Consider the following 22,186-nt stretch of genomic DNA (forward strand, 5'->3'; position numbering starts at 1 on the left):
TTTAAAGATAAAGATAATAATAAAGATAAAGCTTTTCTCTTTCAAAGATAATTTAGATCCTGAGCCATTCCAGTCTTTTGTGTCAGTGAGCACCTGTTATTTCTCTGCTTTGTTGTGGGGAAGCAGTATTGTGACCATAAAGGTGTGTAATTGAGTATAGGTGGGTGGTTGGACAGTCAGACTTGGCATAATGTTGGACTGTTAGGAAACAAAAGGCTGTAACAGAAGGTGATCTGTTCAGCCGGATGTGTTAGTTCTCTTCAGGCCTCCCTCATTGGTGCTGAAGTAAGTGAGGTCCCTTTTACACCTGTTTGACGTCCTTCGCTAACAACCTTGGGTAAAAGATATTTTATGAGTGAAGAGATTTGATTTAGATTCCATACCATCATGAATAATTAAACCTCACAATCTGGTCGGATTTTTTTTTATGAAGCTGTCTCTGGAAGTCCTGATCCATGCAATTTTTTTCTGGCAAGTAAACCATGCCTTCATGAGGATTGTGCTGAATAAAGTGGAAAATAAATTTTGCTGCATCCAGTTACTTATTCATATCTCACACAGGGGACTGACCCGAAGGTGAAAAATTAACATTTGATTCCATGGTCCATTTCTGAGTCGCATGGGGCCTTGTTTTTCCTTCTACTGTGAATTTTGATTAGGCTGGCATATAGAGTGCTTCCTAACTAGTGAAATATTCAAGTAGGACTCAGATGAATACATTTACAGGCAACTTCTAACCCTTGGACATGCCTGGGATCAACCCACCAACAGCACCACTGAGAAATTCTTGCTGTAAGAGATCTTGGGGAGAACTTAGTCCTCTGATCTATAATGTATATTGTGTGAATAGCATGGTAACTTTTGCCCAATGAAATACACTTCTAAAATTTGGCTTCAATAAAATTAAAAGCTAGGAATTTTGGAAGTCAGGATCATGCTCAAGCATCATTATGTTGTAAGGAGGTCAAATTTTTGATTTTTCTTCACTCCACTATCCACAACCCTTCCTGGAATGGGATAGACTGGGGGAAGCACAGATAAAATAATCTGTCATTTGACACCTCTTTTATAACTGACAATATGAGAGCAAAAGTAGATTATTTTTCTTCTTACGCTTAAGCTATATTTATTTGAATGATTCCCTAATCTTTATCTCATTCCTTTTTCTATTTATATTTCACTATTACTTGAATCTGGCAGAGCAAACAATCTTTACCATCCAAAGGCACTGATACACATTCAAAATGATGAACAATTGCTCATATTTGTGTCACTAATTTTAAGTCAATTCCAAAGTGTTATGCACATACTATTTGGCCCACAACCTAAAAATAAACTTAATTATAGAACTATGACATGCTAAACCAAGGTGTTGTTCCAAAACAACAGGACAAATGGGCTTTCTATACCACATTACACAAATACCAAGCAAGTTTGCAATATTAATGTAAGATAATTATTATAAGACCAAACGTTATTGGCGTAGATTAGGCCATTTGTCCCATTGAGTCTACTCTGTTATTTCATCATGGCTGATCCTGTTTCTTCCTCAGTCCCAATCTCCTATAAGACAATAAGATATAGGACATTATTACTAAAGGATATTGTGAAGGAAAAAGGATTATTTGCAAAGGAATAAGCCTCCCTGATTTTTTTAGAGTTTGAGTTGGTATAAACCATAAGACTGTAACACATAGGGGCAGAATTAGGCCATTCAGCCCATCGAGTCTGCTCCATCATGGCTGATCCCGGATCCCACTCAACCGCATACACCTGCCTTCTTGCCATGTCCTTTAATTCCCTGACCAATCAGGAAACTATCAACTTCTGCTGCAGTTATTGGTATTTATTGAAACCTGCCATCTAAAGGGGCTGCACCATGGCGTAGTGGTTAGCACAATGCTTTACAGGACCGACAACCTGGGTTCAATTCCCGCCACTGCCTGTAACGAGTTTGTACGTTCTCCCCATGACCGCAGGTTTCCTGCCCGAGTCTAAAGACATACCAGTTGGTAGGTTACTTGGACATTGTAAGTTGTCCCGTGATTAGGCTAGGGTTAAATTAAGGGAATGCTGGGCAGCGCGGCTCAAAAGGCCAGAAGGGCCTATGGTGCACTGTACCTCAATAAAGAAATAAAAATAAATATAACATGTTTCATGACTCCAGCTTTTTCTCAATTCCAAACATTGCCAATTCTATAAGTAACTTGAAAGATCAAATAAAACTTTTTGATAAATATTGAAGAGAATTTAATTGTATCCTCCATCTCCACTTACAAGAAATAGAGGTAAAAGAAAGTGGCATCCAACATCCAAAGTGGATCTTTGGGCTGTTGCTCATGGACACAGACATTATTAAGGTGTTTAGGGAGGCAATGGCTCTGAACTATGTGTGCTACAATGATGGAAGATAGGAATGGATGATTGATTTCGTGCTTGCCCTCTAACTAAATGGTTCTCATAGGTCTCTTTCCCAATTTTGCAATAATAAATGATTGATTGATACTGATACCTGCCAAGGCCAATTGGGAAAAGAGTGAAATTTAATTGTGGTTGAATATTTAAAATTGACAATTATTCAGCAATAATTCATGCATTTTTATTTTACCCACTTGATAATTTATATCCTACTTTCATTTGAAGAAATATTTCCATTGAGCACGAGAAAAACAATCCCCTGGGGAAGGTAGAGTAATTTCAGTCCACTGGTTTGCACATAGTTCAGATACCAGTGAACTCCCTGTGAAGTCTCGTTGCTTGATTCCAGCAAGCTGACCTTTTTAACAGCTTGTAGAACAAAATGATTAGTCTGTAGCTCAGCACAGTGTGGTTTGGTCACATCTGTTTGAAATGACAAAGAGAGCACTTGACAGCCATTTAGCTGGAAATGTTGCAGGTTCCCAAGTTGGTCTGAGAGTAATTTCATTGATGATGGATTTGGACAATGTAAATGGGTGGATAGATGGGTCAAGAAGAAAAGAACCGGCAGGTAATATAATGTCCTTTAACAACATAAGTAAGTAGACCAGAAATTAAGTTATTCCAGTCACTGGCCAATATGGATTACAATATAAAATCAAAGAACCCAAACTAAAGGATAGAAAATAGATTTGACTCTTGCTTTTGATGGAACACTTATAGTGGGAAACCCAGGGATTTTGTAGGAAAGCAAGAAAAACTCTACATACTGAAAATCAGAAATAATGACAGAATATTCTAGAAGTACCCCTTAGGTCATGTAGCATCTGTTAAGAAAGGAACAAGAGTTAACAACTCAGGTATTTCCATTGCAGGAAAAAAAAGTGTTTCCAGAAATTTCTCCTTGTGATCTCAGTTTTTCGTGGAAGTATAGTTAATTATTTCATTGTAATTTTTACATTTTGTCTGCAGTCAAGACACGTTAGTACTAGGTGTAAACATGCAAACTTTAATGCAGGTTTTAAGATGTAAGTGACAAGTATTTGATGTGAACTTTACTTATTCACCTCAGCCGGTGTTACAAGCATAAAACTTAAGCACTTGGAACGTGGAATAGTTTAGCATTCATCATTTAGGTCAGTGCAAGATAATACAGTGGCCTCCTTAAGCGTTGGATGATGTAAATTTGAAGCATTGAGGACAGCTGACATAGAAATGGTTTAAAGAAAAGATTTCAGAAGCTGATAACCTGAAGGAACGCAGCCCCCCCCCCCCACACACACACACACAGCTTCAACTTTTAACAGGGATGAATAGATGTTCTGATAGAAGTAAGTGATGTCAACCAGGCGCACCATAACTATACAAACTAACGTATTCAGCATGGAGCATGTTCATTCAAGCTGCTTTCCTGATAGCTGTGTTTGCATTTAAGGGGCTCAAGATTCAACACGGCATTTGACAGAGGCATGGATGTGGGTGGAGGGCAAGTGAGATGTTATTGACAGCCAGTCAGCAAACTAGTGATAGTGATGCTGAGGTAGCTGATGTTGAAAGCCTCTGTCTTGACATATATACAATATGCCACTTTTCTAGATATCAGTGAGTGAAGTTGATGGTAGCTGTAGATATCTTATAAGATATCCATAGCATCCAGCAATACACATATTCCCTTGCTTTCTTCTTTTCCAGCTGTCCTTTTATAATTATGGAGCAATACAGTACGATACAGGCCCTTTGGCCCAACAGGTACCCATCTAGCGAGTCCCAATCGCCTCTGTTTGGCCAGTATCTCCCCAAACCCCACCCCTCCCATGTACCTATTCAATTGCTTCTTAAATGATACTATTGTGCCTGCCTCACCTACTTCTTCTGAAGATTCCATACACAACCTTCTGTGTGAAGAAGCTACCCTTCAGATCCCTTTTAAATCTTTCCCCTCTCACCCTAATGGTATGTATCTTAAGTTTGGAATCTCTTACCCAAGGGAAAAGGCAGTTACTGTCCAGTTTATCTATGCCTCTCTTAATATTAAACATTTCAATAAGCTCATTCACCTTTATGATGGAATTTCTTTCTCTTGAGAATAAAGATAATGAGAATAAAGACCCAGCCTGGCTAACCTCTCCCTCAGGCCCTTTAGTCCTGACTGCATCACCATAAACCTTTTCTGCACTTTTTTCCAGTTTAACCACATCCTTCCAATAGCAGAGTGGCCAAAATTGTATACAGTACTCCAAATGTGGCCTCATCAATGACTTACACAATTGCAACATAACCTCCGAACTCCTATACTCAATGCCTGACTGATGTGCTAAATGCCTTTTTCACCACCTAGTCCACTTGTGACAACACTTTCAGTAAACTATGCACTTGTACTCCTAGGTTTCTGTTCTGTTATATGACTTATACCATTCATTGTATAAGTCTTACTCTGATTTCACTTTCCGAAATGTATCACTTCTCACTTATCTGTTCAGAAATACATTTGCCACTCCTTGGCCCACTACCCTAACTGATCAAAATCCCCCTAAATTTTTGATAACCGTCTCACTTCCAACACCACCACTTGTACCACTGTGCTGTCTTTTGTGTGCTCTGGACTTGTGTCTTTCCTTCCATGTCTCATTCTCCAACCCCACCCCCAAGTTCTCTCAAGCTTTCCCTCTCTCTGACACACACAGCTTTCTTAAGAATTATGTCCTCATTTCTTTCTTCATTTTTCATCCACTGTTCTCTGTTCCAGTCTCTCGGTTCATTTCTGACTGAATCTGTTGAGTCTGTTGGCTTTGAGTTGGTTCCCCTGCTTCTGAAGGATTGTCAAGGCTAGATAGTCAGTGACTCAGCCAGGGAGCAGACCAGCAACCTGACCCAGGACGGGAGGGTGATGTTTGAGTTTTGATTTCACTATTGACTACTGCCAAGTTGCTTCTGTTTAGTAAGTGAGCCGAAGGTTTGGAGGCATTTTTCCAAATGTTGGCTTTGCGCTTACCTCAGAGCCACAGTCATGTAGCAGATAGTGGGCTTCACCAAGACATGGGGTGCCTTTTGTGAGCAGGTATCTGACCAACAGCCAGGCGCAACAATCAGTAAATTCCTTGGGGTTGTCTCAAGTATATAAAAATGTCTATGCCTGGAGCAGGTGTTATTCCCAAACAGACCTCCAATAAAGTAATGGGGTGTGGAACTGTGGGAAGCATTTGCTAGAGTCATGGTAGTGAAAGTGTGCAAGTTGTAATTAATGACAGAGAATGGAGTAAGAAGGACAATCTTTTAAAATTCAGCACCTTCCAAGGTTGGGATCAGTGACTTTCACTGAAAGTAATTAGTCAATGATACAGTGGGGGAATGGGCAGAAACCAGTAAGGGAGCAAAGAGAGTGAGTTGGAGCCAATGGGGGAGTGCATACAGTCGGCTGAAGCCAATGGGGGAGTATGAGAGTGGGCTGGAGCCAATCGGGGAGTGCAGCAAGTGGAGCCAATGGGCGAGTGCAGAGAGTGGGCTGGAGCCAATCGGGGAGTGCAGAGAGTGGGCTGGAGCCAATGAGAGAGAACAGCAAGTGGAGCTAATGAGGGAGTGCAGAGAACGAGCTGTAGCCAATGAAATGACACCAATAATAAGCAAAGGTCAATGCTATGGCTGGGCAAGTGGGCTCAGATGAATGATGCACAGTGTGTGTTGGAACCATTGAGGTGTAAGAGTGGGATGCAGGCCAGAGTGTCTGATTTTGTACAGGACTTAGGAAGGTTAGACTCTTATTTGCTGATGTGGTACATTCGGTGCAGATCAGTTGGTCTGAGGCAACTGAAATAGCATAAAGTAAAGGGGAATTGTGCAAGGATCATTGATCTCCTTAACCAGGACTACCACACAGAAAGAAAAATGATCATCTTAGAGGCCCAGCACGAGGTGCTGCCTCTGAATTGTAATCTGCTCTACTGGAAGCAGACTCCTGTGGATTCACATTTTGTTAGTTTACTCGAGCCTTACATTGGATCTCTGAACAAGAAAAAGAAGAGATGTTGCAGAATGGCTTAAGCCTCTATAACACAAATGATCCACTGCTGTGCGATGTTGCTGTTTAGGAAAGCTTGGCTTTAGCCAACGGAGCTGGGAATTTGTAGGTATGGAAGGCAATTGCAGGGTCCAGGATATTCAAAGAACCCAAAAATATTCCATGTTGTCTTTGTAGGGTTGCGTTGCGCTAACAATGGGATCTAAGTTTGTTTTGTGAATATTTTCTGTTCTTGTTCTTGTTTACTGACTTTTATGTCACTGTGATGTGATAAAGAACTTCTTCAGTTTTATTCAGTACATACTAGATGGGTTGAAAGGCCTGTTTCTGAGCTGTATTTCTCTTTGATCCTGTGACTAAAAGATACGAAGTTGTAAAATGGTAAGGGGAAAACAGTGAAGAGAAAGATAAAACAAAATCTTTGATTTGCACAATGCAGCTGATTAACTAGAGGGACCTTTGAATGAGTTGCTGTAAAGTGTGGTATTTTAACTTCAACAAGAGTCGCAGCAGTATTTGTCACAAAGGCTTGATGTTACAGCCTAGGGCTGATCATAACATTTTGATAAAAGGTGATCCAGAGACTAGGGTCCAGACACCTCCATCATTCATCTGGCAGGAACATCAGTTGCATTGATAAAATCTTAAGGGGAAAAGGGGAAAAAGAAAGGCAAAATGAAATGCCTTTGGGAGGGCTTACTTTTACTTCACTGAATTTGCTATGGAGCTTTGAACCTGATGTGAAACGTGGTTGCAATGTTCAACCACCAGAAACTCCCCGCAGAGTTTATTCTGTCAGACTTGCGAGGAAGGGAGCCTTATGAATGTGTTTAAGTGACAAAACTGAGACACTGTTGATGGTTCTCCACAGGGATTGGAGATGGCACAGGACTTCAAAGCCTGCAGACATCCAGATCTGGGAGTTCTTTTCCTTTCAGGACCAACCCTGTCAAATGCTAGGGGAACTTGGGGGAGGGAGGTGATTCAGATTGTATTTCACAGAGACTGGACAAGTAATGACTTGTTTCCGCTGCAGTAACTGGCCCTTTGAGGAAGATTTAAGTCGAAGTTTGGTACGTGGAAGGGAGTTTGTAGCCAGCTTTAGCAGCCAGTGAAGGAACACAGAAACCTTACCAAATGAAAGCAGGTCCAGTGCGCTTTAACCCACTGTTTGTCAGTTCAATAATAGTTTTATGGTTTTCACTAAAGTTTGTGAAACAAAAACAGGGACTATATCTGAATTATTATTTTAAAATATACACTTGAAGGGAGCAGAAATTATAATTCCCTGTTGTGCAGGAGATACTAGTTACAATAATTAATAAATATATTTCTGCTCATTTCTTTCTGTTCCTCAACACTTTTAAGAGTCCAATTTTTTGAAAGCAACTGACCTCTGGCCCTGTAATCTGAACTCTGAAACAAATTAAGTGCCCACCGGGAAAACCTTGAAGTATATCAGTAGATCTGGGCACACTAAAGAAATGATTACTTTTGCTCTGAGGCAAAAGTGAAATTATGAACCACTGGTAATTGTGTTTTGATTGTATTGAAAGATATTTAAATCTGCACTGAACTTGAACCAATCTAAAACATAGCACAAGTCCCTACAGGGACTCCAACCTAATTTTGACTTGGATTTGGGTTATCTGAATACAGCCATGCTGCACAAAACTAATTATCAGTGATGGCAGTTAATGGGGCATGGCTATTTTCAAGTTGCCTGATGTTTATATCTGAAAGCTGCAAATTAAGCGTTGTCCCTATGAGCTTCCAAACATGTGGCCGAGCTCAGCTTACAATTCCTGTGGTCTGACTGAACCTTCATCTCATTAATCTACAAGGTATTTTGTTGCACGCAACGTGCCTGTTGTTCTTACCCATACAACGGCCACTCCTGCGCATTTCTGATTGCTTTATTGTACGTTAAGTTGTTTGAGGAAGTTATGTGTCTGTTATGTATGCAGGGCATTAAAAAGAACCTTCTCTTAAACTATTTAAACCTAATCAGGAATGAAAGGAAAGATCGCATTTCTGTAAAAGTTTTCTGGACTTCCCAAAGCACTCCACCGTCAGTGAAGTACTTCAGAAGTTGCTCTTGTACTTTAGGGAACGTTGTATGCAGTGTGCATCCAATTTGAATAGAGAACATTCTCTCAGTAACTGACTTGATAAATATTTCTCAAAACTCTATGAGGAAAAAAAAAATCTGCAGATGCTTAAAAGCTAAAATAAAATTTTAAAATGTTCAAATCTGGAAATGTTCAGCAGGTCAAGCAGCATCCATGGGAAGGGGAAATAGCTTTCACCCAAAACATCAACTCTGTCCCTCTTGCCATAGATGCATCTTGATATACTGAGCATTTCCATCCTTTTGGTATCTCTGCTCCACAAATAGTGCAACAGAATCTTTTACATTATGTTCAAGGATCAAATGGGGCCCTGGTTTAAAGGCTCATTTGAATGCAGGAACTGTAATCTCCCTTCTGCAGGCTGGGGTTGTTTTAGATTGTTACACTCAAACCTCTGATGTGCAAATTGGACATCATGAATGTCATGTTGCACCATTTTAATGATGATGAGCTGCCTGGGAATGTCAATAGTCAACATTTTGGAACTGAACACAATTTTTCATATGTTGGCAAGGATTGGTCTAATAAACCCTGATGTTGACTGGTGTGTTTGTTTAGCAATGATGCTGGAGCATTTTCTGTTTTGACTTCACTCTAAAATAACCTCAGAATAAGGACCTTCATGTAAAGCAAAGTTCTCTGAATTTTTCAGAGTGAGTTTTCAAGCAGTGTTTTTTTTAACCATTCCTGGATTCAACCTGTCACCCGCTATCTTGAATGAGTTGCTTCTTTCTGTGAAAAACACGACTCTCTTAAGTTGAATGTTTGTCAACAAGGATTTATTTCTTCCAACCCAGTAATACTTTTTGATGCCGCTGCTTTTAAAAGCATTGTGTGGGGAGAAAATAGTGAAATAATTGTATTAGATTTTAGTGACTTTCTAGGAGGCATTTATTCGAATATCACCACAGGATGTATGTTGGAATCTATCAGGTTTCCTGTCTGTCATCTGCACTGGCCTGTGGACCAAAGCACAAAATCAGATGAGTGGAGCAGGAGGATGTTAATACCTTTGAGGTTTGAAGCCAACAAAATAGCTGATGATATATTTTGTAAAAACCAACCTTTTCAAGGTTTATCTTGGAAACTTCCATGACAAGTTGTTTTCTCCTTTCATTTCTTGGACCACTAATTCCTTTTGATGACCCAACCACCAGGGTAAAATTATGTTCCCACTCTAGCTGTAACTGTTCTATGTACAGGATATGCTGCAGTCTCACTGCAAGCCATCTTCTGAATCTAAAATCATTATTGCCAAGAAGAATAAAGACAAGGAAAAAGCTGTGCTATCTGGAAATGGGGAGGCAGAGGTAGAAATTGGACAACGTTTAGGCGTGCAGTAGTATGTGAGGAGTAGATAAACAGAGTAGGCTTAAAGTTTAGAAGAATTAATGTGATGAAAATAGAAGCATACATCATTTCCACCAGGGTTTGACAGGATGGATTTAGAGTTGATGTATTTCTTAGACAGGGTCTCCAGAGTTGAGTAACAGTCTCAAAATAAGAGGAAAGCCATTCAACACTGGTCTGAGAAGGCATTCCGATGGTGGGAAAATCTCTGAAATTGTACACCCAACAAGGCTGTGGTGGTGTGGTGTTTCGATATATTTGGGAGAGAGTTTAAAGAATATTTGAATATGAAGAGAGTTTATTAAGGATACGGTGTTAGTCTGGGTAAGCAGCACTGAGACAAGATGTCTGGAATTACCGTAGATTTCGCACTACAGAGCGCACCTGATTAAAAGCCGCTGGCTCTAATTTTAGAAAGAAAATCAATTTTGTACTTGTACAGGCCGCACCGGATTTTAGGCCGCACCGGATTTTCGGCCGCAGGTGTCCCACGTTGTAATATGAGATATTTACACAGAAAGATATTACACGTGAGGATTTTTTAACTTTTAATTAAATCCATATGGTAACATAAACAAATACATATTGCAAATGCTTTTTTTCGAACCGTGCCTGTAACGCTGCTACTTTTAAATATACGTTGCGTATACTTTTTTACTGAACAACATTCCAATATCTCCTAACGACTGGTAAAAAATATATATACTGCAGCCTACCAGGAAAAGTTATTGATCGCCTTTAACTTAAAAGCAGTGTTTTGGCTCCGCCGCTCGCCCCCCGCCTTCCCGTTTATCGCAAACCGGTATCCCACAAGACGCGGCGAAACCAGGTGTGACGTCATAGCATCCCGCGATATAGTACAGAAAACAAATATAGTTAAAACACTTCTAACTTTAACTAGAAAATGAATTACTAAGCGAAAATATTATAAACTAAATAACTGCCATAAAGGCAGCACAATGCTTTTCTTCGAGTGTTTTCCATGTTGATGAGGGTGAGTACAAATGACTGATTTACAATAATTTAATTGTGAAAGTGCGCTTGATTTATCGTACAATTTCATTGGACCTCTGTGAACTACTCATCAATTTTATTGGTCTACTGTTACGAGGCAAAATGTTTTTGGCGGCATGAAAAAAATCATGCATTAGCCGCACCGTAGTAAAGGCCGCAGTGTTCAAAGCTGTTCAAAATGTGGGAAAAAAGTAGCGGCTTATAATCCGACATCTACGGTACTTTATTGGATGGTAGCACAGGTGCACGAAGCCAGACAAATTTGGAAATAATTTATTCTTCCTTCATAGCTATATGGTCTGAATGCTAGTATTCCCTGCTTAAATATGAGAGCACCTTCACCATGTGACTTGAGACATTCAGGACTGAAGATCACCACCCCAGGCAGTTAGACTTAGTCAGTGAAGGATGGCATTGTAAGGATGCAAATGAATTTAAGTAAATACCATCTCTGTTACAGATGGGGATCTTGGATTCAACAATTATAATGTTAGTGGATGTATTATCAGATCAAAATATCAAGTTATTCAATATCTTAAGTGCACAGAACCGATGAAATATTGCCAGTCTTAAAACCAATGACTCTCTTAAAAGAGGTGTGCAAAATGTAGACATCTGACGATCTCACTAATTATATTTTTGAAGCACTGTTGGTCTTAAAAGGAGTGCTGGTTCATTCACCACACTATTAAACTACTAGATCAAACAAAGGTTAATGAAAATCAAAAAATTACAAAATATGGAGGATTCTGACAAAGGCTCTCTGCGCTGAAAATATTATTAATTTCTTTTTACATGGATTTCATCTGATACGCTGATTTTTTTCTGGCATTTCCTGTTTCTCTATCGGGCTGAGGTTAGGAAGTTAATGAATTATTGGAAAACTGCGCCCAATATGACTCATTGTACATATAGCTGCTGCCCCTTTTATGGACCTTAAACCTAGCGATGAATTGGTGGTTTGGTTAATTAGCATGTTTCAGAGCAATTGGCGAGCCTGATGTTCAGATTTACCAGGAGCCACAGATGTTATCCACTGACCTGAACTCTGACAGTGAAAGTCAGCAGGGACCTGCCAAACCCTACAGGGGTACATACATGTTTCAGCAGAACGCGTGGGTAGGAGTGGTTCCCCACTACGTGCACCACAGCACAAGCTCCATGATTCAGTGCTGAGTATTTTTTTAGCCTCACCTGCATGTTGTCCACTCCCCTGTAATTAGCAGGGCCTGTCTGCCTTTCCATGCATAATTAGCACTGCAGTATTGTACTTTAGTAACACTTAATCAAGTCAATTTAACAACATGTTTTCAGTAAATCTTACAAGAACCTGCATCAAAAAGCATTGCTCAGATGTTCAAACTGTACAACCTCAAACTGTTCATGTGAAGTTTAATGCACCAAAAATATTTTTTCAGTTTATAGATTTAAAATATTTCACAAGGTCTGCTGTTTTTAATGTATGTTTACAAGCTCATTGTTATTTATTTTGACATAAAGTTTAATTTTATAAAAAAAGTTTAAAATATATTAATTTATATTGTGAAATAAAATATTGATAGTTTCTTCAGAAATGGGGTGTATTTTCACACTGCCTCAGTATTGATTTCCTAAACTAATCAGCTTGCAATAGCATTCTGGTAATTTGTGGTTTACAGATTTCCTGTGACTGCGCATTTTGTTTGTGTTTTGATTTTCCAATCCATTCTGTTGATTTTTTTTATTGTGGAGTAACAATTGTTGAGGCTTGCACTCACTAAGGTGGGCTGTGGTCGTGGGTGTGGTTTTGGGAGTGGATGGGTCTTCACATTTTTCTAAGAATTTCTTCCTTGTTCCAAGTTTTGCTTGAAAGGGAGCTGGCTTCAAAATGTGTTCAATTTAAAGTAAAATCTTTTCCTATTCTTCCACTTGGGGACGAGTTATTCCAAACCAGTGTGGATCTTGCCTTGAATCATACAGTTAATCCCCACGTGCAAGCTAATTTATGTTGGTAAACCCGAGCAAGTCTGCAGATCCAAAGAAAAGCACACAAAATGCTGGAGGAGGAGGAGCTCAGCTGGTCAGGCGGCACCTATGGATAATTGACATCTTGGGCCGAGACCCTTCTTCAGGACTAAGGAGGAAAGGGGAAGATGCCAGAATAAAAAGGTGGTGGGAGGGGAAAGAGGCTGGGTGGAAGGTGATAAGTGAAGTCAGGGGAGTGGGAAAAGTCAAGGGCTGGGGAAGAAGGAATTTGGTAGGAGAAGAGAGTGGACCATAGGAGAAAGGAAAGGAGGAGGTGACTCAGTTTGTTTCTGTTTTGGAACTACTTGATTATTTAACAAAATGTTCTTTGCCGCTTTCAAGTGGGACTTAATTCCCCTTCTCATTGTGCAGCCTCCTTCAGAGCCAGTTAAAATCTCCAAACTCCTCCATTTCTGGCCTCTGCTGTAATTCTAATTGGACCCATGACTTCAAGTTCGATCCTGGAGCCGTGGAGTTTCCACCTTAAAACTCTCTGCCTCAGTTTAAAACTGCCAGTCAGAGCAGCCTTTTGTCGTTGTTTCAAATCATCGTCTTACGTGGCCTCAACGTCAAGTTTTTATATCCAAGCATGCTCCAGTGAAGCAATTTGGTATGCAGAATGCTTAATGTTGGCAGGAAGTGTATTATACAAGTACAGGTAATTCTTTTCCCCAAGTTAGAAGAAGATCTCTGAACCTAGTGATTGTACTTTCACCGCTGTCTCAGCTCTTGTCAGCCAACTTCATTTTTTAAACAGAAGAACCCTAGTTCAAAGTTCAAAGTAAATTTGATATCAAAGTATATATTCTGTATGTCACCCTGAGATTCATTTTCTTATGGACATACAGTACAAAGAAGCACAGTGGATCAATGGAAAACTACACACAAAGAAAGACGGGCAATGTGTCTGTTGCTCGGATTTTGTTTGTTCTTTCTTTTAAAATCTTAGTCATATTTTATCCTCTGCAACACAGTGTGGTTGAATTTGTGCATGAGTTGTGTGAACTGGGAGTTGTAAATGCAAATTTGGAGCTTGGGAATTTTTTTTCCTCCTTTGAAAGATTCAGTGTTGCTGTCAAAATATTCTATTTGAGAGGAGCACCACGGTTACTTCTGAGGAGAACAGAAACCAACAAGATCGGCTGTCAATAATGCAAATTTTTTATTAATCAGTTTAAAGACAATCATTAATCTTCCAGTATCAATGAAACCAGCAAGCGGTTCTCAAACACCCATTTCACACAAAGAATCGTTGGAATTTGCAACTCACTTTGCCTGAATGTTTCTATGTTCTCAGCCAATTGCAGCTTTCAAGACTGTGATTGATCAGCTTTTGTGAGTGACAGATATCAAGGGACTTGAAGCAAAGGCAGAAAAATAGAGTTGAGGGCCCTTATCTCATCACAAGATTGAGTAAGACTGGGGGGTGAAAAGGTCTCTTGTTCCTCATCTCCTTCAATCACTTCACATGAAATTAAAGTAAAAGTTACTGAAAATAGACGCTGGTTATCCAATCAGGCACATTTTCTGTGGAAACTATTGATATTGAGTTGACTGTATAGACTAGGCTCTGAAATTTGTCCAGCTTAGGGTGATATTCCCAGTGAGCCACATGTCCTGTGTCTTGATCATTTGTTGGTGTTTTACTATCAATGGTTTTGTTGAGCTTGTTATTTTTTTTGGGGAGTCAGATATGGAAAAGATTAAATGTACGGGGGGTTAGACTGGGTTAAGATGGCTGTGGTTAGGTCAGGTCAGGTTTGGGTCAAGTACTCATTTTATACCCTTAACAGGAAGGCATTGTGTTTATTTCTTGTGCTACAGCAAATCATGAGCTGCTACCTCCTGATGTGGGAAAGAGGAAAGATAAATAAGAGTTGCATCAGCTAATCTCTTCAAGCCAGGGTGCAGCTGTGATGCCTACTGTGAGGCACAGTCTGCTGTCTCCTTCCGTCCAGCATCACACAAAAGGAGAACAGGAATATGGATGGGGGTCTACAAGGCCGCTATCGCTTTTTAGGCTCTAGCAGTACAGCAGTTGGGGACTAGCTGAAAGCCTCAAGTTCTGAGTGCAATATATTTGTAACTGCACGAAGTACTGTTCTGATAATGAGCTGTTGGTGGAGGAAGCCTGTTTGTATCACTAAGATTTAATGAGAGCTTAAAACTATTGAAATCCAAGCCCTCAGCTGGATAATCTATTGACATTTGGGTTTTTAAAGGTCTTAAAGAATTTATTTATTGATTGAGAAAAGCATGGAGTAGGCCCTTCTGGCCCTTTTAAGCGACGCAGCCTAGCAACCTCCACCCCCAATTTAATCTTAGCCTAATCATGGGACAGTTTACAATGACCAATTAACCAACCAACTGGTATGTCCTTGGACTGTGGGTGGAATTTGGAGTAAACCCTGTGGTCATGGGGAGAACATACGAACTCCTTATAGAATTGAATCCAGGCCACCTCTATTGTAAAGCGTTGTGCTAACCATTGTGCTACCGTGCTGCCTCAATTTGGTTGGGCTGCAGAGCAAGGCATGGACATATTGAACCATTGACCTGTGATGATTCAGTGGAGCAGGAGGAAAGGGGAATCGTCACATAAAGACAAAGCATTAGGGTTAAGCAGATGGTTACGCTGACACAGGAATAAGCACCATGGATGCGATGTAAGTTGGTACTTGGCACAGATGGGGCTTTGACATTTTGACTTGAGCACGATTGCTCTGTGCAAAGCCAAGGCAGAGCTGAAATTAGGTGGTGTCAGTCAGTAAATCAGTGAATAGCTCTGCTATCAGTCTTTCCCTTTTCCCTTTCAAAAAGAGGAATCAGATTTCGATTGCCATCATAGTCAATTGTGCATGTAATTGAACACTATTCACAGCAAGTTTTAATATTCCTTTACCTTTAACCTTGAGAAGCCATTCTACCTGTGAAAGCATGATAAGGCATCATAATTAATACATGAGTTTTTGTTTGAGTTGTGTCTGGCTTCTCATTCCCTTGCTGAATTTTTTTTTGTTTGTGGGATGGAGTACTTTTTTCCCTCTTTTATATATTCTAACTGACAGATTAACTTATATTTTAGAAGGCAAAAAGAAAACGAGGGCGCTGTCAGATTTGCTTGTTCAGAAATTAGATTAAATGCCATTGTCACTTGCAAAGGATTGCAGTGTTCAAGCGATAAGGTTACATTTAATGAGGGGAAGGAGCCTACTCGCAGGGGATGATGATTTTTTTCTCTGTCAGGTTGATGCTTTATCACGCAACCTGATACTGCTGCATCCTGGCAGCTGCTGATAATAGATGATCAAGAACAGCATACCACTTCAATCGCCGCTCTGCTCTAAGAGACAACTTATCACCCATTTCAACTGTGGGGACTGGGAAATAATTAGCAGCTAACATGTGTCTTGCGAACGGCAGTGCATCACCCGCTGCCAAGCTCTTCCACAGTTCTTTCCATCCTGCCAGGCCAGCTTAGTCCTTGCCTCGACAGAAGGCTCGGGTTCAAAAGGTTCAGTTACCCACATGAATGTAATGACTTCTTTAGTTTAAACTAGGAGAGCGTCAGCCTCTGTGCAGTCATTTAGTAGCTGGAATAGAGAGAAAGGAGAAAACTGAACACATGAAAATTCCTGTGCCAACTAGTAAACTAGGCAGCTGAAAACCTCTTGTTGAGAAATGAGGCTTTGCCTAATTTTGGTAGGCAAAATCATTGTTGGGTTTAACTATTGATTTGGACTAGCTCAAAAAAAATAATGACATGATCCAAAAAGCCTCTGAGAATTGGGTGTTTTGAATCCAGAAAGGTGTGCTGAAATAGGATATGCGTGCCCTCCTAAGGGCTGCACTCAGTAGCTGTACAGTAATCACAGGAGGGCATCATTCCTTAAAGGCACACTCCTTTTAGAAGTTGGACTGCAACAACATACATAGGAGAAAGGTACTGCAGGGATGAGAGGGAGAGCTCCAGAATTTGTTAAGGGACTTGGAGGTTAATGAAATTTATGCCAAGAGGGTAATCTTGTGCACTGGGAGGTAGCAACGGATCCTTTTGAGTTGCCATGTTGCCGAAGTCAACTCCTGTGGGAGTGAAAATCCATGGGCAATAACTTGTCAAGATATGTCAAGATGAATTGCACATCGCTAACGTACAGGCACCAGGGCACAGACTCACACACTGTCTGTTGCACCATCCACACCCTAACACAACACGCCCTCAATCCATCGTTGCTCAATCCTTCCACACACACAAGTCAATCTTCCAAATGAGAGATAATGAAGAGGACCAAGGGAATAAATACAAAATCCCTAGTAGTGGCAATACCCAAAGAAGGTGTGTGGTGTGATTGGCTTTGTTGGCCGTGGCATTTAGCGCGAGGGTTGAGATATCACGTTGAGGCCTTCTGTCGGTTGGTGTCGACCATGGATATTGAGAACTAGCCGTCTACCTGATATGCAAGCAGGGCAGTATGACCTGAAGAGCGAACTGTTGCTCAAACAGCAGGCTCCTCTCCTCCACGCAGCTGATGAATTCGAAGGAACAGCAGAGCCTGACACCACAGGTATTGCCCATCAGTGTGGAGCTCAAGTAAAGACTACAGCTCCGAATTTTTCCTCCAGGTCTACTCCCAAAGCCTTCCCCATGCGTGGGTAGAGCCGCAAGGTAGTGTAGTTTGCCTTCTCCTGGAAGAGCTGCCAACCATGGCTGATGAGTCCCATCTGTCTGAAGCGTCTAGTTTTAAGGCGCCCCTTCCCCTATTAGTAGAAATGTCTGTGCCAAGCACCAAGTCACATCGCATCCACTGGGCTTAGCAGTTAAGCCACACTTGAAAGCCAGAACTTGGTTGTCAGAGGCTATTTGAAGAGCAGACCATTGAGGGCATTTATTAGTTAGTGGGAGCTTATCCCCTGGCAATGACAACTTGAAGCAACTGGATATCATGTTATAATTGTTCAAAAAGCTGGTTGACCACAATTGTTTGCAGTTTTGGTAACCGTACCCTGGGAAGGATGCGAGTAAGGTAGAAAGGGTACAGAAACAAGTGTCGGACACAGTGCCAGAGCTGGAGGGCTGGAGTTACAAGGAGAGATTGGATCAACAGGTCTGCTTTCCCTGGAATGAAGGAGGCTAAGAGGGCTTTATAGCTGTTTATCAGATCATGAGGGATATAGAGTAGGTGGTCACAATCTTACTTTTCCTCAGATTGGGTTGTTTAACACTCAACAGCACAGGTTTAAAGTGAGAAGGAAAAGCTTTAAAGGGGATCTGAGGGTGTTTCTCCACAGAAGGAGATGGGTACGTGCAGTGAGTTGCCAGAGGAAATGGTAGAGGCAGGTATGATTACATAATTTAAAACACACTTGAAGATGTTCCTGGATCTGAAAAATTTAAAAACATATGAACCAAATGTAGACTAATGAGATGAGCTTGGCTCAACATGGCCATGTTGGTTAAAAGGTCCTGTTTTCCTGTTGTGTGATTGACTCTGATGCAGTGAACATTACCTCATCCATTTACTCTAAGACACCCTCATCCATTTACTCTAAGACATCCTGTAAAAGGGAGAACACTGAGGTAGCGACGAACTCTCACATTTTCGGTACCTTGCTGAGTGATGAACCTCTTCCTCATAGGCAAAGGGGCTACTAATGACCAGTTCCTGACACCACATCACACTTCGGAGACTAGCATGCTGAGGGATGAGCAGAACAGTTTAGGAGAAATGTGTCAATTGGAGAATTAACACAAGCTAGCAAGCCCATTGTACCTTGTATATCTTGTGGTGAATGCAGTTCAATTTTAACATTTAAGATGTTTGGATAAGTATAGAGTATGGAGGGTATGGAGGGCTATGGTCCAGGTGTGGGTCAATGGGACTAGGCAGAATAACAGTTTGGCATGGACTAGATGGACTGAAGGGCCTGTTTCTGGCTGTAACTCTCTGATTCCATGATTTTAACCATCTGCACTGTTCCAACATACTCAGGTCAGGTCTAAAGTTGGGAAGCTTTCAGTTTGATGTAGATGTCTGCTGAGCTGGTTTGTAATGTGTTAGATGTGCTTCAACAGATGTAGCAGATAACAAGGAGCTCACGAAACTTTCTTCAATGGGAATCGGCCACTGGCCTGTCATCCATTGCTTATACTTCAGATGAGTGGTGTTGGGCAGGCATAGCTGGAAGCCACACCAAATCTAGCTGCTTATACACAAATCTTCCCTTGGTCCAGCTGGAGCTAAGGAGTCTGCTGTAAAGGAACAGTTCGAAGTTCCAAGGAAGCAGTGTTCTGACTCTAAAGGGCAACTTTTAATGTCAGCAAGTTGCTGTCACAGTGGAGAGAGCAATGCAACCAATAGGCAATTTACAGCTCTGCAAGAGGACTGTAGTTAGCTGTTCTCCACCTGTCAATCAGATTACTGTCCAGAGGAGCAGAGGTATGTATGGCATGTGGAAATCCTTCACCCCTCCCCACACAGTTTAGTACTCAAACTCTCTGTCACCTTTGTCATGGGCAAAGATTCAGGGTTTACAACCAGACTCAGCTTCAAGTCTGGAGAATGAAACTGATGGAACGGTCTGAATGCTGGAAGGTTCTTCCAACTTTGTCCCCCACCCCATCCCCCAAGAGAATGCCTGGTGTGCCGATTCAGGACAGCAATGTCCCTCAAGGGGGCACCGATTTTTCATCCACCACACTCCCTCAGACAACATCTGTGCCAGTGCCCTGGTATCAACCATTTTAGATTGTTTCTGTTGGCTGTGTGCACCATTAGAGCAAGAACTAATGATATGGTGAAACTGTCTATCTGTCCGATTTTGCACCTTCCCTTGTTTCATCTGATTTAAACACACACACACACACACACACACACACACACACACACACACACACACACACACACACACACACACACACACATTCACACACACTCACACACACACACACACACATACACACACACACACACACACACACACACACACACACACATACACACACACACACACACACACACACACTCACTCTCATCATTTCCTGTACAAGCGTTCACAACAAACTGTGTGGTGAGGAGTGGCTTCTGTTGCACTTTATAGAAGATTTTCTGAAACTCTAAACTCTCTCTACATTTCCTGGTTTGCCTTTATCTCTTCAACTAAGTGCAAGCTCAAAAATACTCAGATTTACTTGTGTAATGTGAGGGGGCTGAGTGGCATTTTCCAGCTTCTATTTATGGTTTTCCTTTCATAAGAGGACAAGACATAGGAGCAGAGTTAGGCCATTCAGCCCATCGAGTATGCTCCCAGATCCCACTCAACCTCATATATCTGCCTTCTCATCATATCCTTTGATGCCCTGACCGATCATAGATTCATAAATCTATTTGACCCTGCCCTATTCCCAAAATGCCCTTTGTTCCGTGATGACCTCCTCAATGATAGATTGCAGCAATTTCCCTGCTGATGATGTTAGATTGATAAGCCAACACCACCATTTTTTTCCTCTCTCTTTCCCTCCTTAAACATTTGCCATTTTCCAATCTGTGCAAAGCATGTCTAGAATTTCGGAAAATAAGAAAGAAGCACGTCTTTGGCAGCTCCCTCAAAATCTTGGGTAAAGCAATGAATGTTGATCAGTCCGTTTTCTTGGCTCCTATCTTTTGTGTTCTGCAGATGCTACAGTTCTTAAGCAACACACACATTATGCCGAGGGAACCCAGGGGCTCAGGCAGTATTTACAGAGGGGAATAAGCAGTTGATGTTTTGGGCCAAGATCCTTCATCAGGACTGGATTGAAAGGGGGCAGAAGCCAGAATAAAGCCGACACCTAATTTCTGGCTTCTGCCCCCTTCATTTTCAGTCCTGATGAAGGTTCTGGGTCTGACACCTTGTTTATTCCTCTCCATAGATGCCGCCTGACTTGTTGAGTTCCTGCAACAAACATATTGTGTGTGTTGCTCTTGTGTACAGCAGGCGTTTTCCAAACGTGCTTCACATATAAGTTTTGTACAGAAGTCCAGCAAGAGATCATTGTAAAAAATGAATTTCTGGAGCTAACTTGGTTCTTTTGAGCCGTGCTTTAATATTTGAATTGAATAACATGAGTTTATGTGGAAAGTAAGTAGAGTTGATACTAATGAAGGCACCCAGTGCAAAAAGTTAAGTTTAACACGATGCGGTAATGAAACCAAAACCGTTTTGCTTAGTCTGTAAGCAGGTGCTGCAACTTGCTTTGAGGCTGGCATGCACGTTTGTCCAGTCATTTGCAACTCAACGTTTTAATGAGAAGACCATACACTCGAGATAGGGGAGGAATTTAGTGTGTACCAAATAAGGTAGAAAAATGGTAGAATTTGCTTCTCCGGATGTGGAATGATTTGCTGGCCAACAGGGCTTCCAAGTACAAAATGTTAAATGTTTGTGGAGCTGTCCAGACAAAAAAAAAGATGGTTGGAAGTGTTTGAGTCACTAGTTAAAACAAAGTATAACAAAATCATATTTTCACACACCATGTTTGGACATTAATTCTCAACACATATTTCAATGTACATAGAAGATGTGACCCAGCAGATAGAGTTTTTAAACAAATGCTCTGGCTCTATCTTGTGGAGGGTTCAAGTAACTACATTCTTACATTTTTATCTGAGATAGTAATGCTTCAGTTTTTAAACTTAAAATATAACTTTTTCTTTTTATGTTCTGCTCTAGGTTTCGGATGCCACTTCTGAGAAACTTTTCAATACAACCACAAGCAAAGGTAGGACTCATCCCATCTTCTAATCAGTTGTCTCCTACACAGGGCTCCTGACCTTGAGCCGTATGCAAAGTGGCACTTTTAAGCTGCTAATTGCAGTGAAAAGCTTTCAGCTTTGAGTATTCCATTTTGGTTTGCAGCCAGTATAAAAGTGAATCAGTGACCAGTGAATCAACATTCCTACTTCATTGCTGGTAACCAGGGTGAAAGGCTCTTCAGTTGTAGAAGCAAAGGGTGATTGATTAACAAAAGGCCTTTCCTCTTGCCCTGGCTTTCTTTCTAGATTTGAATGTGTTTCCCACATTCTCATCTTTGTTTACTCATACAGTTTGATTTGTGCCATCCATTTAGTTGTGAATAACCATGCTTGACAGAGGTTCTTTATCTCCTTGCAACTTTTTGAGGTGATTTAGTTCCTGTGATAGGATTAAGGTTTCTTTGTGAAGCCTTAAATCAACAGCAGCTTTTCATATATAAAAACACTGCCAGGAAACACAA

At 40.9% G+C, this 22,186-nt stretch overlaps 1 protein-coding gene across 8 annotated transcripts in view; it reads left to right on the forward strand.

Annotated features, from left to right (window-relative positions):
• The window catches only part of auts2a (activator of transcription and developmental regulator AUTS2 a), a 1,126,933-nt gene that overhangs the window by 974,050 nt on the left and 130,697 nt on the right, over positions 1-22,186 (forward strand). For all 8 annotated transcript variants that reach the window (XM_073053558.1, XM_073053563.1, XM_073053562.1 and 5 more), the window contains one exon: positions 21,643-21,691. In XM_073053558.1, coding sequence (XP_072909659.1) covers positions 21,643-21,691 — 49 coding nt within the window. The remainder of the gene's footprint in view (positions 1-21,642; positions 21,692-22,186) is intronic.

This window comes from Hemitrygon akajei, chromosome 8, assembly GCF_048418815.1.
Source record: "Hemitrygon akajei chromosome 8, sHemAka1.3, whole genome shotgun sequence".
NCBI classification, from domain to species: Eukaryota; Metazoa; Chordata; class Chondrichthyes; order Myliobatiformes; family Dasyatidae; genus Hemitrygon; species Hemitrygon akajei.